Raw genomic sequence first — 19412 nt, forward strand, 5'->3', positions numbered from 1 at the left:
ATAAATGTACTCTTTATCAGATGATATGGTCCCAATATTTAGAAAATTTCTATTAAAAAAATCCTCTTAAAATCTGTTTTTTCCATTATCTCCTGCAGGCCAGTTAGTTCTACGTCAGCCTGAACACCTAAATTCGGCCAATCATATATCAACGGTCATCTGTCAATCAAATGTTTTCGCTCATAGCATCTTGATTCATATGCGTTGCTAATATACGCAACGGTTGAAACCAGAATCCTTTCCTTTCCCATTGAGTTGCGTCCCAGTGTTCACGGGGATGGACGTCTGTGTCTTCGGCAGGCGTAGAGCTAACAGAACTGGCAGCGTTGCGAGGCAAGGGCTCAAACATGTACGGCTGGAAGCCTTCTACACCAAACCAAGCTTCTGCCGCCCTGGCGTCCTCTTCCACAACATCTTCGTCCCCGCTTTCCTCCTCTGAATAAAAAATGGATGACGGAGGAGACTCATCCACGACCTCCGACACTAAACTCTCCTCCTCTTGCATGTTTCCGCTGTCCATAGCGTTCCTTGACAGCGTCGTTTCTAAGTCACCAATTTAGTGCTACTTGGTCCCAATGGAATTTCCCATTGGGAACCTACTAGCGCTAAGTTGCTAACTGGCTAGCTAGATGCTTCCAACAAACCGGCCACAACCAAACTTGGTTGCGAACCTTCCGCCACAACAATCCCGCCCCCTTGATAATCGACCAATCACATTCACTTTATTCACTTGTGTAAAGTCGGGCACCACTCTGGAGAATTCGGAAATGCAACGGTTGGAACAGCCGCTTACCTATGACTTTAAAGGATTTTCGCTAAACTTTTAAAAGATACGCCCTCTCCACTTTTAAATAGAATGCACATGGGGACTATATAGTTGACTTTATAGTTAACAGACCGTTTAGACAGAAGATCACTGCTTTTTGCTCGCATGGTCACGTAACTCCTCCTCAACCAAAAGGTGCCTGCACCATCTTTGTCATGGCGCAGGCCCCTGCAGGCTATGACAACAGTGACCCGCTGTGACAGCAAATCCCATAATGCTTTGCGAGGGGAGCTCTCCGCATAAAGCATTCCGGGATATATCTGCCTCTTCTGAGGCCTTTTTCTCTTCCGACCTTCGGCCATTTTCAAAGAACCGCAGTGAGAAAGGTGAGCTTCAATGACTGTCTGAAACCGTAGCTCACCACAGATATATACGCCTGAAAGTGCACGGAAAAAGATAGCTACGGGGGCTAGCACGTAGGACGGACTTACGTAAACATATCACCAGAATGATTGACAATTAGGAGGACCACTGATTGAGATGATCCATCCACAAATAAAAGATTGTCCTCTATACCTATAACCCTTTAAAGGGCACTCAGTGAAATACTCTGAAAATCTAACTTTCAAGCGAATAGTGTTATTGGAATCCAGAACAAGACCTTATTACCTTTGTGAATAAAAAATATTTGGATATTTTAATGGTAAAAATTAATGTCAATGTAATAACAAGAAACGCCAACTTGCCCAAATATATAAAAAAAATAATAAAAGTGTTTCCAGAAGAAATATTTGAAAAACAGTCTGAGAGCGATAGAAACATCCAACATAACCTTAGAGACATTAATGCTGATAGTGATACTAAATATAATAGTTGACTAGGCTTATTACTTTTTTAACCTTTTTTAACCGTTTTACCTTTTTCCAACTTAACTTCCAGTAGGTAATATCTAATTCAAGGGTTCATCTAATTGGTCAAACGCCAGAATAAGAGGATCAGCCATGTAGCAGGATCTTTGCTGAATGGCTGGATATAGATCTAGTGCTTCTAGACTTCACTGAGGGACTTTATTTTTAAGGGTTATGCTGGTGATAAAAAACGGTAACTTGCACTATAAAGGGTTAAGCAATCTCTTACAGGAGACAGTGGAGAGGAAAACTCCCTTCTAACAGAAAGCTCCCTCCAGCAGAACCAGAACCTGGGGTTCAAGGAGACAGAAGCAGACATAGAAAAAGAAGCAGAGATAAAAAAAAAAAAGTCAACTGTAGAAGGCGGCCCCGTCCAGGAAACGCAAATCCAGGCAGACGAGCTCTGACCCTACCCATGTCAGAAGATGAAAAGAGCACATCCAGTCACGGACAGAAAAACAGGACTACACTGAAAAACAGGCCAAGCTCCAACATCTAGAAACAAAGGTGTTGATGGCAGCAGCACAGCTGATATTTCTCTCCAGGATGGAGTCACAGCCAAACAGGAACAGACCAGATGAAGCTACTATGAGAAAAAGCAGAGAGAGCAGAACGTTAGAGATTGAACTAACAGATTCTGCAGAGTGGGAGAATAGAGATAGAATGAAGCAGAATGATGAAAAAGGGGTCCCTATGTCCTCCAGCAGTCTAAGCCTATAGCAGCAGACCTATAGAGATAGCTCAGGATAACCTGAGTCAGATTGTGTTTGAATAATTGCATTTTTTAAATTCCATTTGAAAGATCAAATTCTCTTAAAGTAAACTGAATAAAGTAAAGCAAGTGAAATTTTCTTTTAAAAAGTGTATTTGTGGTATATTTCGACAGGTAGGTTCAATTACCTTCCAATGTAATAAGCTTTACACGATTTAAATCAGAAACAAACATCTCCATTGTCTTATTTCAAGTGCAGTTTAAATAAACGTTGTGAAATTTACCTGTAAATACATTTCTAAATGTACATTTTTGATTTATACTCTTTGGTGATCCATCCTTGGTTTGTATTGTTGCAAAGTTCTAATTTGTATGAGTTAAATTCTAAAACCATGTTTTGATATATGAAAGTCCTGATCTAACACATGTGTAAGTTGAGAACTGGGAACAAATATAATTCTTATATTTGTACAAATTTATTGATTTACATTTTCAAATTAGACATGTGTGCAAACATTTTTATTGTTATCTTTTTCCATTACTCTGTCCTGTAAAGTATGCAAAGCTTCCGCCGTAGCTGTACTAGAAACATCACATGACCTTCCTCACACTGAGGGCTGACCTAGATTGTGAAACTCCTTTTTAACCTTTCGCCCACAGATACCAGATAATGACTCAGCACTGTGACAGGGGGGTTTGCCTTCCTTACATCAGCTGGGAGACGTAATCACCTCCAGCTTCTGGAAGATCACCTGCTCATTTGATCATGTGACTCTCTGAAAAGGGAAGTGGGTGGAAGGAGTGGCATGGGCGGCTCAGCAGGGCTTACACAACAAACTGCATGCCAGAATCCACCTACTAACTAAAGTTTTCCCTGCTTTATGATCTTATGCAAACCGATTTTTCTGCAGGAACTTTTCTCCTCAGCATAAATGCAAACCAGAGTGTTACGTATCAGTTGTTGAAAAGACCCATTCGGATGAATAAACATAGTCCTGCTGACTGCGGCAGAAGCCTCTGCAGGGTTGGGAGTGCTGTGGATTATTGTTTTCAGAGATGGCTCTGGGGCCGCAGCGGCCTGCGTGACCCCTGTGATCCACACGTGACGCCTCTTTCCACAACCTCAGCTGCAGCAACTTCAAGGCGTTTAGCTTTTGTCCTGATTCATAGTTAGAGTGGCTCAGGTTATCCTGAGCTATCTCTATAGTTCTGCTGCTATAGGCTTAGACTGCTGGAGGACATAGGGACCCCTTTTTCATCATTCTGCTTCATTCTATCTCTATTCTCCCACTCTGCAGAATCTATTAGTTCAATCTCTAACGTTCTGCTCTCTCTGCTTTTTCTCATAGTAGCTTCATCTGGTCTGTTCCTGTTTGGCTGTGACTCCATCCTGGAGAGAAATATCAGCTGTGCTGCTGCCATCAACACCTTTGTTTCTAGATCTTGGAGCTTGGCCTGTTTTCCAGTGTAGTCCTGTTTCTCTGACTGTGACTAACTGGATGTGCTCTCTTCATCCTCTGACATGGGAGCTGGCTCGGAGCTCGTCTGCCTGGCTGTGTGTTTCCTGGACGGGGCCGCCTGTGGAGCTGGTTGACAGTTGCCTTTTGTATCTATGCTTCTTTTTCTATGTCTGCTTCTGTCTCCTTGAACCCCAGTGGGCCTCAGCAGATGGCCGCTCACACTGAGCCTGGTTCTGCTGGAGGTTTCTTCCTGTTCAAAGGGAGTTTTTCCTCTCCACTGTCGCTACAAGCATGCTTAGTGTGAGGAATTGTATTTGAGCCAATGAGTCGATGCAATCAACTGGTTTTCCTTAGATAGAAAACTGTAAAGTGTTTTTAGATGACATGTGTTGTGAATTTGGCGCTATAGAAATAAACTGAATTGAATTGATTTCAGTGTGAAATATAAAGAATCAGTCGACACGTTCTTTAAAAATTGGTATCACAGAAAAATTTTATTGACAATAAAACATTGGTCTGGTGCTCAGATATTGCAAAAATTGTAAAAAAAAAAATCATAACATAAATATGCATAAATATAATCAGAATAACTTAGAATTGAACAAAAGTACTACTTCACTTGTAAAGAAACCAGCTGGTTAAAAAGATCTAGAAACAAACAGAATGTCTTCACTGGATGCGTAGCCCTTCCCTTTTGAAATAACATGAACATGGAACTCAACATGAACAGCTGTGATGCATAAATTAACCTGCAGTAAGTCCAGTGTTTCAACAAGTGCTTCGGTTCTGCAGACAGACTGCGGTCTTAGTCTGACCGACGGCTCCGTGCGCCGCTTCCTCCCCGCTCCTTCGACTCGTGGCTGAGACTTCGCCGAAAACGACACGATCCTTATCGGAGCCACGGTGATCACGTCGAGAAGCAAACGGTATCACCGTCATTCGCCGTCTCTTCTCGCTCGCCAACGGACGTAATTCCAAACGAAAAACCCAGCTCAAAGTGGAGATTTTTTTTTTTTTAAACGTGTCCTCAGCGTTTTTTTTTATTCCCGTCTTTTTTTTTTCTTCTCTCACCGGCTGGCGGTGCAGCAGGACTTTTTGTTTTGTTTTAAAGCACTCTTCCTGTGCAGATTCATTACGATTGGTTCTGGACAGGCCGGGGGGGTTTTCGGGGGGCCGAGCTCATCGCTCGGGCAGGTTGATGATGGGCACCCACTGATCCATGCAGCGGCTCTCTCTGCAGAACAGGCTGAGCTTGCTCAAAGCCGGGTCCTTCCATGATGAGGAGTGGGGGCTCTGAAAAATATCGAGATGGAAACACGTTTTAATCTCCTCGCTGAGAAGTTCAAATAGGAGCTTTATATTTTATTAAATTCTATGTAACATTTTCTACTCTGGCTTTTCCACCCAACTCTGTCTGTTGCAGCTTATCTGCTTGGTTCAATAAAAACCTAAATATATAGTTTATATATAGGTAAATAAATGTACAACTTTCATTTCTCCTTGTCGCGACTATTGGTTCCTCTGAATTTAAAATTAAATATAAATTGTGGTTTTCTCTTAGAAGTAAAATTTGTGATTTCTACTTGTAAATGTGTAATTTGTGCATCAAACTTTGCCCTGAGGTTATAAATCTGTTATTTGTTTTTAAAGACTATTTGTTTAAAATGTGCGACATGTGAATGTCTTGTTTTAAAGTTGTGACTTTAATTGATATTTGTAGTTTTGAATCTTGATTAGAGCTGAAACAATTATTCAGATTAATCGATTATTAAATGATCTTCAATTAATTTAGTAATGGATCATTAATTGGAGTATAGAGACTGTGAAACACGCCTTTAGCTCACAGAGTGACGCAGTTATACTGTTAAAAAGAAAAACATAACTTATTTTTTACGTATTGTTAAAACTTTTCCGTCTGTCAATCTACTCTGTCCTAGGACGGAGTATTAGGGCCAGGCTAGAGATTTTAAAAAAATGTTTTTATTATGAGAATAAAGTTGTAACATTAAGAACACAACCCGATTCAGCAAGAATTCGCTTCAAGCCTCGCCCAGCAGATGACGGCCGACCAGCTCCACCAATCAGCAACCAGAGTCCACTTTGACATCCTGCCCAGTTTGATGCTGCTGCTAAAAGATTTCCTGATTTGTCAAACCGATGCTAAAGTAGAACTTCACATGATGCTCCACATTCCTCATTTTAGGGAAGAAAGGGCTTCTTGGAAGAGTTGACATAAAATGCGACTTCATGCTCATAATATTAGGTCTTTATTCTCGTAATTTAACAACTTTATTCTCGTAATCTTGCGATTATATTCTCGTAATCTTAAAACTATATTCTCGTAATCTTACGACTTTCTTCCCGTAATCTTACGACTTTATTCTCGTAATCTTACAACTTTATTTTCGTAATCTTACGAATTTCTTCCCGTAATCTTACGACTTAATTCTCATAATCTTACAACTTTATTCTCATAATCTTCTGACTATATTCTCGTAATCTTCTGACTTTATTCTCGTAATCTTACGACTATATTCTCGTAATCTTACGACTTTCTTCCCGTAATCTTACGACTTTATTCTCGTAATCTTACTACTTTATTCCCGTAATCTTATGACTTTCTTCCAGTACTCTTACGACTTTATTCCCGTAATCTTACGACTTTCTTCCCGTAGTCTTACGACTTTCTTCCCATAATCTTACGACTTTATTCTCGTAATCTTACAACAGTATTCTCATAATTGAAAAAAAATCCTTAGCCTGGCCCTAATACTCATTTTAGCGTCACCTGGTTTAAATTCATAAAAATCTTCTTTAGGAAAACTTTGACATTCCGATTATTAATCAATTACTCGAAAACATCATCGACAGATTAATCGATTTGCAAAATAATCGTTAGTTGCAGCCCTAATCTTAAATCCTTGCTGATGTAACATCTGACGTCACGTGTATGTATGTATGAGATATAAACAATAAGCAAATAGAAATGTTAAAATTAATGACATTATTGACTTAAAATGACAAATTCTGACACCATGCTTTTATTTACAGCTATTTGACCCCTTAGATTTTATCTTTCTCAAAAAATTAACAGTTGCCTCAGGAGGGTTTTTCGTTTTTGCAGACTAAATCTGCTCTGACACTGCAGTGAATCTAGACCAGATTAGAGAATGAATACGGACAGGAAACGACCAAAAACAACAAGCTAAACATAAGTTCTAGATGTGTCCCTGCCAGTGTGTGTGCATAAACATACAGTCCCTATTAAATTCTTCAGAAGACACATGAAGGAGGAACTGTAAAAGGTTTTATCAGAGGACAAGCGCAGACATGTTCCCTCTGAGTACGAGTTTCAGTCACGTGGGCGAGCTGCTGCTCCAGAACCAGGAGCTCAAAGAGTGAAAGTGACTTACGGTGACGAGCACGCAGTGCAGGTCCAGAGGTTCCCCGCTGCCCTGCTTCCCTCCCCCTCCCCCCAGGATCTCCGCCAGGCGGTGGGTGTTGTTGACTCTCAGGATGTTGATGTCGTTCTCGCAGCAGAAAGCCTGAATGAGCGTGAAGTGGATCTGGAGGGCCACGTCTTTGACGTCGTCCTCGTCGGTGGCCAAGATGCACAGCACCACATTGTCCGGGTCTCTGGAGGAGAGAAAAGGTTAACAGTCAGGTGGAAAACGTCCTTCTTTTGAGACACCTTTGCACCTGTAGTGGTGGGACTCTGTACTCACACGTTGAGGGACTTGGCCGCCTCGTAGACGCCGACTGTGATGCAGCCCTGTGGCAAGGCAGCGGTGAGGACTTCTTCCAGGGCTTTCGCCACCGTATCCATTCTGCACAGAAACAGAGTCAGCGTTAGGTCGCTGCAGGCGCGCCGTCTGCACTTTACATTGACCTCCAGCTTGTGAAAGATGTTACGTCAAGTAGAGGTCACTCCTTTCCTCACAGAGATGCTCCATTACACTGAATTTTAAGGAAACCATCGATCCAAAAGTTAAAAACAATCCACTGGAATTTGCTTCCAAGTTTGAACACTGCAAAAAATCTAAATCTAGATAAGTCATTTTTTTCTTAAAATAAGTGCATTTGTTATTAAATTGAGGAGATAAAAGAGACTTTTTGCCAATGGAACAAGACAATTTACACTTAAAATAAGAAAAAACAATTGCATTGTCTTATTTTCAAGTGCATATGATCTAATTATCTTATTTTAAGAGTAAGAAATACTCATTCCATTGGCAAACCATCTCATTTACCTGCTCAAATTAATTTAAGAAATTTTTACTTATTTCTAGATCGTTTTTGCAGTGAAGATGTTTCGCTTCCCATCCAGGAAGCTTTTTTTTTATTGATTAATTGATTTTTAACTGCTTTTAAGAAATTATAGATTCAAAACAGCTTCATAGAATCCTTTTGGGAATGCAGAAAAGTCCAGTTTAACAATCTTGACTTGCATTAATTATAAAAATGAAAAATTAGTAGCTGCTTGCCTTTAATACAGCAAAGTATTTCAAAATAGACACCCGCTCTGATGCTGGTGAAGATTCCCAGTCATCCAGGTCATCGTCATTCCAAAAAAAGTAAAAAAAAAACAAGTTTGAAGATGTTTCTCTTCCCATCCAGGAAGCTTTTCAATTCAAAATGTCAGAAATAGCGTTGAGTTCCAGGCTTTATGAAGCTGTATAAAGTGGATAAAAAAAAAAAAACTTTTTTGAAACACCTTACTAAAGTTTGATAATTTATTATTGGTTGAAATAATTATAGATGCTGCATAACAGAGGTGATATTTAATGATAAAATCACTTCAGAGTCCTTTGCATACAAGCTAACGAGGTGAAGTTAATGGAAACTGATGTGAAAAGTGAAAATGAAGCAGAAAGAAACTCGCCTGGACAGAACACCTGACATTCTGTTTGCAATTATAAAACACAACTATTGTTATATGATTATTATTATTAAGGCATAAGTTCCTCAAAACAATATAAAAAATTGTTTTAAAGCCACTTTAAAGCCCCTAAAAAGTAGTTCTACTTCTGTTTAACCTATTATAAAACAACTTTACTTCTGCAGATCAGCAGCCAGCGGGTGAAACAAACCATGCATAAGCAACAATATTCACCTTTCTTGAGAATAATCCCCACTTAGTTCCTCAAATGTCATCTTGTACATTAAATCCAAATCCTCCGTCTTTTAAAAATTAAAAACAACCGAGCTTAGCTGGGGCCTTCCTGGTCTGTCCTCCACAGCGCTATAACTGACAGATAAATCTGGTAACTTCACATTACAACAGTCCCTCAGACAGACATTAGCATGGCTGCGCTGATTGGCTGATGGCACAGCGAGCCGCTTGGGGATTGGACAGACACCCGGCGAGGGGCGTGTCCTTCTCTAGCTGAGTTACTATCGAAACTTCAGCTGTGTGGAGCCTCTGGAAGAAGAAAGATGTTTTCTGTTTCCTTGCTGTGCAGGATTCTAAGCTATTAAATGACTTTATTTTGGCTTTAAAAGGAGGAAAATCTAATATCGCCCAAAAGTTTCTCCTTTTTTGCATCAAGTTCGGTTTCTCTGTAGGTCACAGACTGTGTAAAAACAAGCTAATGTATAGCAAGAGACGATAATTCAACATATATGTTCTATTTGATGAATTAATTAGTTAATTTCCTGGTTATTTGATTTAGCAGCGACTTACTTTATTTTCTGTTGTGTGCAGAACTTACCCTAGCTGCCGTCCAGACCTGCTACAAGTTTCACCACAGCTTCATGGCAACGGGACGCCTCCTGGGAATCCTCGCCTCTGATTGGTCTGCTGGGGAGCATGTGATTCCCCCCCTCCCTCCGGTGACAGCGCGCGAGATAGAGCGGAGTGGCGCGAGAGTGACCGGAAGATGGAGCTATACTCAAAGAGACCTCAACAAAAAAAAAACGTGTAAACATGGAGAAAACGGGTCAATGACCCACTTCACGTGACGTTTAATTGCTCAGTGTTCCAGCGAGTAGAAAAGATAGACTTAGACTATTTATTTTTAAACATTCCTAATTAATAGATAATAATATGAACCCCCCTCCCAGTTTATAATAACATATAATAAACAGGTAATTATGGTTTTTGAGTCGATTTTGTTTTGATTTTAGATTAAAATCATCCTCTGTTATCTCCTGGAAAAAAAGGGGAAAAAAACAATAATGTTATAGTAAACATGTAGTAATTTTTAAATTGATTTGGATATAATCAATAATTTCTTATTTGGCAGTGATTAACATTTGTTTGCATGGCACAGGATATATTCCAGCACCCTATGGATATAATATTTAACATAATTTATGCATAACATATCATACCATAATGCATATCTCCATACACACACACACACACACACACACACACACACACACACACACACACACACACACACACACACACACACACACACACACACACACACACACATACATATATATATATATATATCAGAGGGAACAATTTACCAGAGGGAAATCACTTTTGTTACAAGCTCCAGATATACAAACATTTTTGTATATATGTGTAACTATATATCCAAAAAATTATAGGGGCATTCTGGCAAGCAGTATGTTGAGAGATTAGCTCCATTATAGGGCAAACACTTTTCTCTGGCCCAGTCCTGTTCCTCTTGGTTTCATACCCAGTCATCAGGATACTCCCAAAGAGACTGTGTGCATTTTCTATTGACATTGACCAGAAAATCTATAATTATTAAATGGGTTAGTTGTGATGCCCCTTCAATCCAGCAATGCAAAAACTTACTTTCTGAAGTTACTGTATTAGAAAGATTAAGATGCTGTCTGAATGAGAAATTCTATGCTTTTAAAAAAAGATGGGAAGATACTCTCAAACACTTCCAAATTTCAAAATGTAAAGACCAGTAATGAGAATCTGAATGATGTATATGTTCAAGTTTATATATAAATTGGTTACTTTTTCAAATTTTTGCTGTAATTTATGCACATACCTCTGGTTTTGTTTTCTGTATCAGTGCTGTATATGTTTTATCCTGTTTCTTTCTATCCTTGTTCTTTCTATGTATAAATGTTCAAAATACCTAAAAAACATTATATAAAAAGCAAAAAAAAAAGCACTGACAAAGTAAAAAACCAGGATAAAATGTACCCTTATCTTGCCTCTTATTGAAATATTCAGGTTTAAAATGGAGCTAAATGCAATAATTCATTCTGATTCTAAACAGCTTCCTAAAATCTGTTCACATGTAAAATAAAGATATGCTGACATGCTGAGGATTTAGAAAAATGTTATGCTGCCCCCTATTGGCCCATTGAGAGAAAAACAAGGCCTCAAACCAAACCCTCCAAAATGTATCCTTTTTTAAACATATTAACTGTGATTAAGGATTAGAGTAAACTAATGGCTAATTATCATCTGTTTTTTTCTTAAATATAATTTTTTGGGACTTTGGTTTGTAATTAATATTAAACCATGATTAGCTTTTCACTTCTCCTACCATGGATACCAATGAGAATTCCTATATTGAGCGGTCAGGCTAACAGATGAAAGAAATACTTGCCAACAAACAGCGGTGGAAAAAGTACTAAAATATCATACTCAAGTAAAAGTACCAATACTAGGATATAATATTACTCAAGTACAAGTAATAATTAGCTAATTTTAAATGTATTTTAAGTAAAAGTTACTTTAAAAAAACTGTTGAACGGGGCAGGGGATCTCTCCCATGTAGTGAAAATAGGACAAGCAGTTGTAAATCCAAAACTATTTAGTTTTTAATTAAAGAAAAATCTACACAAATGTATACACATGTAATGACAAGATAACACATGTCACACATGACATTTAAGACCCATTTAAGGCCCAGGATTTTCTTAGTTTTGGGCAGCAGAATTCGATGTTTCAGCTAGCATTTCTAGTGAAACGTTCTCTGAACCGTCGTCGCTCTCCTGATCCACCTCCATCTTGTTCCCAATCTCCTACAGAAAGACTCTGCGCCTGGTAGCCTAGATCTACATGCTGATCACGTCACTCGCTGTAGTGCTTCCGGGGCCCGATTTTTTGTCTTCCTTTCGGTTTTCCAAAGTTTGGGATGGGATTTGTAATGTAACTAAATACAATACTTCACTCAAAACGTATTCAAGTAAAATTTTAATTACCGATTTTAAAAACTACTTGAAAAATACAAAATACACAACAAACCTACTCAATACAGTAACTTGAGTAAATGTATTTCGTTACTTTCCACCTCTGCCAACAAAATGTTCTTTCTCAAAATTTTGTACTTTTTGATGCACAGTTAAGTGTCAGAGGTTACTGTGGTTGGTGCAAAGTTTTATATGCCAGGAAGTACTAAACCAGTACTAAAACTGGTAGACCTTCTACGCCCGTGTCCAGCTCTCCTGGAGTAACTTTCTGTCTCCTGGAATCTCCTCCATGCTCTTGAGATTGTGCTGGGAGACACAGCAAACCTTCTGGCAATGGCACGTATTGATGCGCCATCCTGGAGGACTTGGACTGCCTGTGCAACCTCCAGGTAGCGCCTCATGCTAACAGTATTGACAGTGATCTTAGCCAAATGCAAAACTGGTGAAAAAGAGTCTGAAAAGATGAGGAGGGGGTGGCCTCCACCTGTTAAACCATTCCTGTTTTGATGGTCGTCTCGTTGTTTCCCCTCTAGTTCAACTGTTGTTCATTTCATTAACACCAAAGCAGCTGAAACTGACCAAATCAATATCCCACAAGTTTAATTAACTCGATGCTGTACTATGATTACAAAGTGTTCCTTTAATTTTTTTTAAGTAGGGTACTTTTAGAAATTCTAGGAACCACTAGTAAACCTGCAGATTGAGAGCGAAGTGCTCTGTTAGGAACATAAGGAACAATCAGATCTCTGATATCAGATGGAGCTTGGCCATTTAAGGCTTTATATGTGAGAAGGAGGATTTTAAATTCTATTCTGGATTTAACAGGAAGCCAATGAAGAGAAGCCAGGATAGGAGAGATATGATCTCTCTTTTTCATTTTCATCAGAACTCTGGCTGCAGCATTTTGGATCAGCTGAAGGCTTTTAACTACAGTTTGTGGACTTCCTGATAGTAAAGAATTACAATAGTCCAGTCTTGAAGTAACAAATGCACGGACTAGTTTCTCAGCATCACCCCTGGACAGGATATTTCTCATTTTAATATGTGAGAACGAGGATGTTGGAGCTTGGCCTGTTTTCCAGTGTAGTCCTGTTTCTCTGACTGTGACTAACTGGATGTGCTCTCTTCATCCTCTGACATGGGAGCTGGCTCGGAGCTCGTCTGCCTGGCTGTGTGTTTCCTGGACGGGGCCGCCTGTGGAGCTGGTTGACAGTTGCCTTTTGTATCTATGCTTCTTTTTCTATCTCTGCTTCTGTCTCCTTGAACCCCAGTGGGCCTCAGCAGATGGCCGCTCACACTGAGCCTGTTTCTGCTGGAGGTTTCTTCCTGTTCAAAGGGAGTTTTTCCTCTCCACTGTCGCTACAAGCATGCTTAGTTTGAGGGATTGCTGAAGAGTCAATAAATCATTGTATTCAGCTGAAAACTTGGAACCAATCTGACTGGATGATCTGGTTGAATTGTCTTTGTAAAGTGACCTGAGATGACATGTTTTTATTTGGTGCTATATAAATAAACTGAATTAATTTGAATACATTTTGCAATATTCCAGAGATAAAAGAAGGAAATTCTAGAAACCTCTTTGATGTGGGATTTAAATGACAGGTCCTGATCAAAAATAACACCAAGATTTTTTACTTTATTATCTGAAATCAGTTTAATCCCATCCAAATGAAGTGACTGACTAATCAGCTTCTTTTTCAGAGACTCTGGTCCAAAGACTATAACTTCTGTTTTATCTGCATTCAGAAGCAGAAAGTTATCCAGGTTTTTATGTCTTCAAGACATGCCTGTAATCTATGTAAAGGGTTAGCTTCATCTGGATTATAGACAGATATAGCTGGGTATCATCACCATAAGAGTGGAAATTAATATGTTTCTAACACTTAATTTCATAATTCGTTTCTTTTTCACACTACATTTTTTTCTAATCCTTTTTGCAGTCACATTTTTTTCCTTTACATTACTCCATTTAGCATTTCCATAACCCTGCTGGTTTAACTGGTCAAATACTCTTACAGGAAAAGTTCGCTCAAATTCAAAATACACTATACTTCTGAAAGTACTTTAAATCTGAAATGATTCCATCCTGTTCAATAAATGATCAGTGTTTTTAATTCAGAGTAATTTTCATGTGAATGTGCTTTACCCGAGGCATCCATGTTTGTCAAAGAACACTACTGCCACCTACTGGTTAGTGACGTCACGGTGCGGTATCGGCTGTTGATCAAGTCCCAGTGCTGTATCTGGTGTTTGTCACAACGCGCTATTATCCAAGTCATCTTGAAAACATTCTTCTTCCAAATGTTGGCTACATATTACGGGTTTTTTCTCTGGCCAGAAGTTCGATGGCAAATCCTCCCTCTTCAAGTTGGCGATCCAACGACCAACCCGTCCGTGGAGGATCAGGAATCAGAAAGGTGGAATAACTCTTTTATTTCTCTTTTACCCGATGTATTCCAGCATTTAGAAACAAAAAAATGATCCATCTATACACACACAAAAAGAAAATAGGGTTTGTATTTTGAAAATATATTTTCCTATTTCGTTTTCCTATAAATTTAAACAAAAGACAGATTATTTTTGTGTTGTGTAATAAATTATGAAGAAATGCTGAGAAAGTTCAAGACTGAAAAAGAAAAGCAAAAAACAAAACAAAAAAAACAGATTTTAAGACAAGATGTTTTTTTTTTAGATAAAATTTTTCATACATTTTGGGACAATATGGTCTAATAAAGAGTACATTTATATACATGTTTAAGCCAGAATGATTTACATTTAAATATGATTTCTCTATGACTTTAATAGTGGGTTAATAAGTACAATTTATCATTTTTATTTGATGACACAATGTAAATTACAAAAAGATTTTCAAACTGATTTGATCAAAAAATGTTATGATTCAAAGGTTGAATTTCAAAGTTATATTTCTTTTTGTATATTTTTGTCTCCCTCCTGGTCTTCCACATTATAGAGGCAAACAGTTAATTAGTCAAAATAATTAAAAGCTATTCTCAGTGGTGAATTAAAGGGACCAACAATCTTGTGACATTTTACGTATATTCAATTCAATTCAATTTATCTTTATTGTCATTGTCATAAGAACAGCGAAATTTTAAAAAGTGCCATCGATCAGTGTATATGCTTAAAAACAAAAAATCACTGTCACAACCGTTTACACATAATATAAGAAATAAATAACAATAACTGATACAAAACAACTCATAAGAATAGTTCATTCTCACACACATCATCCATGATGATTAATGGTTATTTTTGGTTGCATTTAGTTTTGTTATTGCTGTCGGGTAAAAACTGTCTCAGGAAGTTTGTTTGCATTTGGTTCCTTTATACAAATGAACTAAAAGTGTTTTAATGGCATGAGGACAGATGAGAACAAACATGCTCGGTATCTGGTCGTTGGGATCCTGAGGCTTGCCCACCAGAGGGCGCCAAGGATCCCTTCCTGGGGTTTGTTTTTCTGTTGGTTTCTGGGTTATGTCTACCTTTCCTCCACCAGAGGGCGTACTGGATCTCCTGAGGCTGGTGCTGACTTCACCAGCTGTTATTCATCTGCTCATCAGGAGACCAGCATTTAAGTGGGCTGAGGACCACACTCCAGTGCCAGAGTGTTAGTCAGTCTCGGTTGAACCTGCCTGAAACCAGAAACCCCCTGAAGAGTTTTCTCTGTTGGAAATCGGTCAGTCTGATCTCAGAAGAACCCCTGGAGAACCAAACCTGCCAAAGATCTGCCGACCAGCTCTCTGAAGAATCTGGAGGGGAAACTCAAACCCGGAATCTGCAAGCCCTAAACCAAGCCCAGCCTCCTCCAAGTCTTCAGCCTGCCGACAGCCACTGGATCCTCCTGGTTCCCCCTTCTGCCGCCCAGCTCAAACCTCTGAACAGTGAATCCAGTCGTGACCAGCCCTTGGACCTGATTATCCACCTTACCTGTTTTTGTATACAATCTTCATTAACCTCTTACACCCTCAGGGTTTATAAATAAATGTCTGCCTGACAAAAACACACAAAAGTAAATCACTTATAGCCTCACAGCTATTAGATTTAAGAAGAAACTTTTGGTACGTCTGTAAAGGTAAGATGTCATAGAATGGTTTTCTGGTGTCAGCACCATGGTAGCTTTGACCCTGCCTGAAATATTAGGGACAAAATACAAAATATTTAGCATTTTTTGAACCTCGTCAAAATTTTCTTTGAAATAAACATTGCAAAACGCTACCAAAATATTATTTATAGCACAAAAAAGTAGTACAGAATTTTAAATCTAAATGTTGTGTAAAAATATACCAAATTTGGACTCAATCAGATGAATCATATTTATTTTAGAATGGTATTAGTGAGAAATTTCTTAGGCGGAGAGGCCATTTTGGCACATTTATCCATAAATGTCACCAAACTGCCAAATGTGTTTTTTACATCAATACTGGGGGTTTGGTAAAATTACGAGGTCACGTAGCAGCTGGACCCGCCGCTGGGTCCCTTTGAACTTTTTCCCTGCCTCCGGTTGTGTTCTGCATATGGGCTAGCATCCAGAAACCCATCATGACACTGGTGGCTTTTATGGGTCCCTGCACCTTCTTGTTTAGGCTTGCCTTCAGAATGCTAATAGACAGCCAAGACTGGCTGAAGCCTGTAAAAGATGGAAAGACACAATGTTTCATACACCTCAGTGGGCGTGGCTTTGCTCCTTTATCACTATTGAAGGTTAAAGATCTTCCAGTGGTGAAGGAGTTCCACATCATTACAACAGAAAGCCTTGAAAATCTTCCTATAAATATTCTTGGTGAGTTGTTTTTAACCTTCTAATGATATTTGCTTCTTAAAACATCCAACTGTGTTTTTTGTTTTGCTTCATAGTCTTTAGAGGGAAGCACACTGGAAAAACAATCTAGAAATCATTAAAATTTGTTAAATTAAGTGTTTTTAACCTTAATCTGAGCAGGTAAATGAGATGATTTGCCAATGGAATGAGAAAAGATATTAAGATTATTTTTGTTCCATTGGCAAAATGTCTCTTTTACCTTCTCAGTTCAAGAATAAATGCATTTATTTTAAGGAAAAATTACTCATCTAGATTTTTTCCAGTGCGTTATTTTGCTTTTTGGAATAAGAGGATGTTTGTTTTTTTTTTTTTTTTTTTTTTATAGGCTACAGAATGCATTGATATTAATACAGCAGTTTAAAAAAAAAAAAGATTTTTTTTATTACTCATATAGCAAGAATTTATTTAATTTACTGCCGTAAATTCTACACAGCAATCCAGTCCCCATGGCATCTACCCATCCAGCCGAGAAGAATCTGGTGAAGGATGACAACAGCTCACGGGAATCTGCAGCAACTTCTGCAAAGAGAGGACAGTGGAACAACAAGACAGAGTTTGTTTTAGCAGTAATGGGAGGAATCATCGGTCTGGGAAATGTTTGGAGGTTTCCGTATCTTTGCTTCAAAAACGGAGGAGGTAAGTGGACGAAAATATATCAGAGAACATTATGGAGAGCTTAGCTTTTATATGCATATCCTTTTTATATCATCTGCCTTAGGAATTTTCCTGGTGCCTTATTTTCTGATGCTGCTTTGCTGTGGAATCCCCATCTTTTTCCTTGAAGTTTCTTTGGGACAGTCGACCAGGCAGGGTGGAATTACATGTTGGAGGAAGTTGTGTCCTTTATTTGAAGGTAATGCTAAATCCGATGCAACGTTATATTACCAGAATCTCTAACTGGGTTTGTACTGTTTTATAACGGACTCTTTTCTACATAGGTTTAGGCTACAGCAGTGTTATAATAATACTCTACACTTCAACATATTACATCGTCATATTGGCATGGACCTTCTTCTACCTTTTCTCTTCCTTCCAAACTGTCCTGCCCTGGGCAAGCTGCAACAACACCTGGAACACAGATATGACTTCACTCTAAAGAGAGAAATTTTGAAAATGCCACAAAGACCTTTGTTTCTCTCAATTATTAATAAATAGCAACGATTCAGGAACAAATATTGAGATTTTTTTTGATAAATTAGTCAGTTCAGTAGAATTCATATAAAATGTCACCTGAAAGTTATTTTATTGTAACATATTCATACTTACCTCCCTCTATCTTCCTTTACACGTGTCTTTCACACGTGTCTGAAAGATGTAAACACTATGCAAATACAAAAATAATGCAATAAATTAAATAAAAAAAAAACACTACATAGACAAAAGAAGGACTTACACAAAAATTTGACTTACACACTAAATATATGCAAAGAAACAATGCTGCAAAGGATAAATGTTGCAATCAAAGAAAATAAATAGCATTGTAGTGGAAATCTAAAAACAATATGCAAAAAAATGCAGCAAGTAGTAGAAACAGATATAAAGAAAAGCTGCAAACTAGCTCTGCAGGAAGTACTCCAGACCACTAGGGGGAGCCAATCATTGACTCAAACAGAGCAGGACACAGATGTTAACAGGAATAAATGTCTGTGGCCCAGATCCTTAGTAGAAAAATAAACGGGATGCAAGTCCAGAGGAAGTTTGGAAGAAATGAAGTATATTTAGGTTTTAATTGTTTTTTTTTTTTTAGCGCTTAATCTCCCTGAGCGTCCTGTTTCTGTTATGAACTTCGGACAGAAGGACCCAGTATTCAAGGAGAGACAGTCAGTAGGAAAGTTCAAAAAGTTTATTAAATAAAACTAAATGGAGCTGTGGCTCGCGGACACTGCAGGATGGGGAGCGGGGCACCGCCCAATCACGGACACTCTGCGGGAGAAACACAGGTAAGTGACCACGATCATCTGACAGAAGATGATTATCTGAGTTGGCCACTTACCTGGTTTAACAGTCCAGTCCAAGAACGTCCCCAAGTGCTGCAGTCCGAGAGGTCATGTTGGAAGCCGATCCTGGTCAGGGATCCAGAACAGAGAGGACCAGACAGGTGGCAGGATCCAGACTTCCAGGCATCCACAGGCTTCCAGGAGGGTTCAGAGTCTGACTGGGACCAGAAGCATGACCAGGTGGTCACACACAGGAGCAGACAGGATCAGGTGCAGATGAGCAGGCTCAGTGGACGTGGAACCAGACAAGACATGGAACCAGAACTTGATGCAGGACTTTAAACTGGTCTCCTCCCTGGAGCCAGGCTTACTCAGATAAAAACTGAACCTCCCCGCATATAGAGCCAAAAACCCAGAGGACTCTGCGGGGGAGGAACAGTGGACGATCAGGAGACGAGACAAACACAAAACCCTCTTTCCACTGGCTGCTAGGATCCAGGGCATGAACCAAGGCAAAAACTGAACAGACAGACTAACAAAAAGACAAGAATGATCTGGCACTGAATGCTCAGGCTGAACTGAATATAACCCAGAGGAAACAGGTGAGAGGAATAAATTATAATTGAGACAGGGAGGGAAAATGACAGGTG

General features: G+C 39.0%; 2 protein-coding genes across 3 annotated transcripts in view; one reads left to right on the forward strand and one right to left on the reverse strand.

Moving 5' to 3' along the window:
- Positions 1–4879: 4879 nt before the first annotated feature.
- On the reverse strand, positions 4880–9633 carry gadd45aa (growth arrest and DNA-damage-inducible, alpha, a). Of its 2 annotated transcripts, none has more exons than XM_038272115.1 (4): positions 9558–9633; positions 7572–7673; positions 7260–7482; positions 4880–5139 (listed from the first exon to the last, which is right to left on the reverse strand). In XM_038272115.1, exons 2-4 carry the CDS (start codon positions 7670–7672, stop codon positions 5026–5028), a joined length of 438 nt encoding a protein of 145 aa, XP_038128043.1. In that variant the 5' UTR covers position 7673; positions 9558–9633; the 3' UTR covers positions 4880–5025. The 2 variants fall into 2 exon arrangements, with proteins under 2 accessions (XP_038128043.1, XP_038128042.1); XM_038272114.1 differs by lacking the exon at positions 9558–9633 and adding an exon at positions 8960–9114.
- A 7053-nt stretch (positions 9634–16686) lies between these two features.
- LOC119774577 (sodium- and chloride-dependent GABA transporter 3-like) overlaps positions 16687–19412 on the forward strand; it is a 39019-nt gene continuing 36293 nt past the window's right edge. Inside the window, exons 1-4 of the mRNA XM_038272117.1 lie at positions 16687–16786; positions 17259–17461; positions 17544–17678; positions 17764–17904. Coding sequence (XP_038128045.1) covers positions 17272–17461; positions 17544–17678; positions 17764–17904 — 466 coding nt within the window. The 5' untranslated portion in view covers positions 16687–16786; positions 17259–17271. The remainder of the gene's footprint in view (positions 16787–17258; positions 17462–17543; positions 17679–17763; positions 17905–19412) is intronic.

The sequence above is a fragment of the Cyprinodon tularosa genome, unplaced genomic scaffold (assembly GCF_016077235.1).
Source record: "Cyprinodon tularosa strain WSP-4 unplaced genomic scaffold, ASM1607723v1 ctg819, whole genome shotgun sequence".
Taxonomy (NCBI): Eukaryota; Metazoa; Chordata; class Actinopteri; order Cyprinodontiformes; family Cyprinodontidae; genus Cyprinodon; species Cyprinodon tularosa.

Coding starts and splice junctions, on each gene's coding strand:
- gadd45aa (XM_038272114.1), bottom strand. CDS start 9,009: ATGTACAAGATGACATTTGAGGAACTAAGTGGGGATTATTCTCAAGAA. Junction 7,674..8,959: donor GGGGATTATTCTCAAGAAAG/GTGAATATTGTT, acceptor GTTTCTGTGCAG/AATGGATACGGTGGCGAAAG. Junction 5,140..7,259: donor TGCACTGCGTGCTCGTCACC/GTAAGTCACTTT, acceptor GATATTTTTCAG/AGCCCCCACTCCTCATCATG.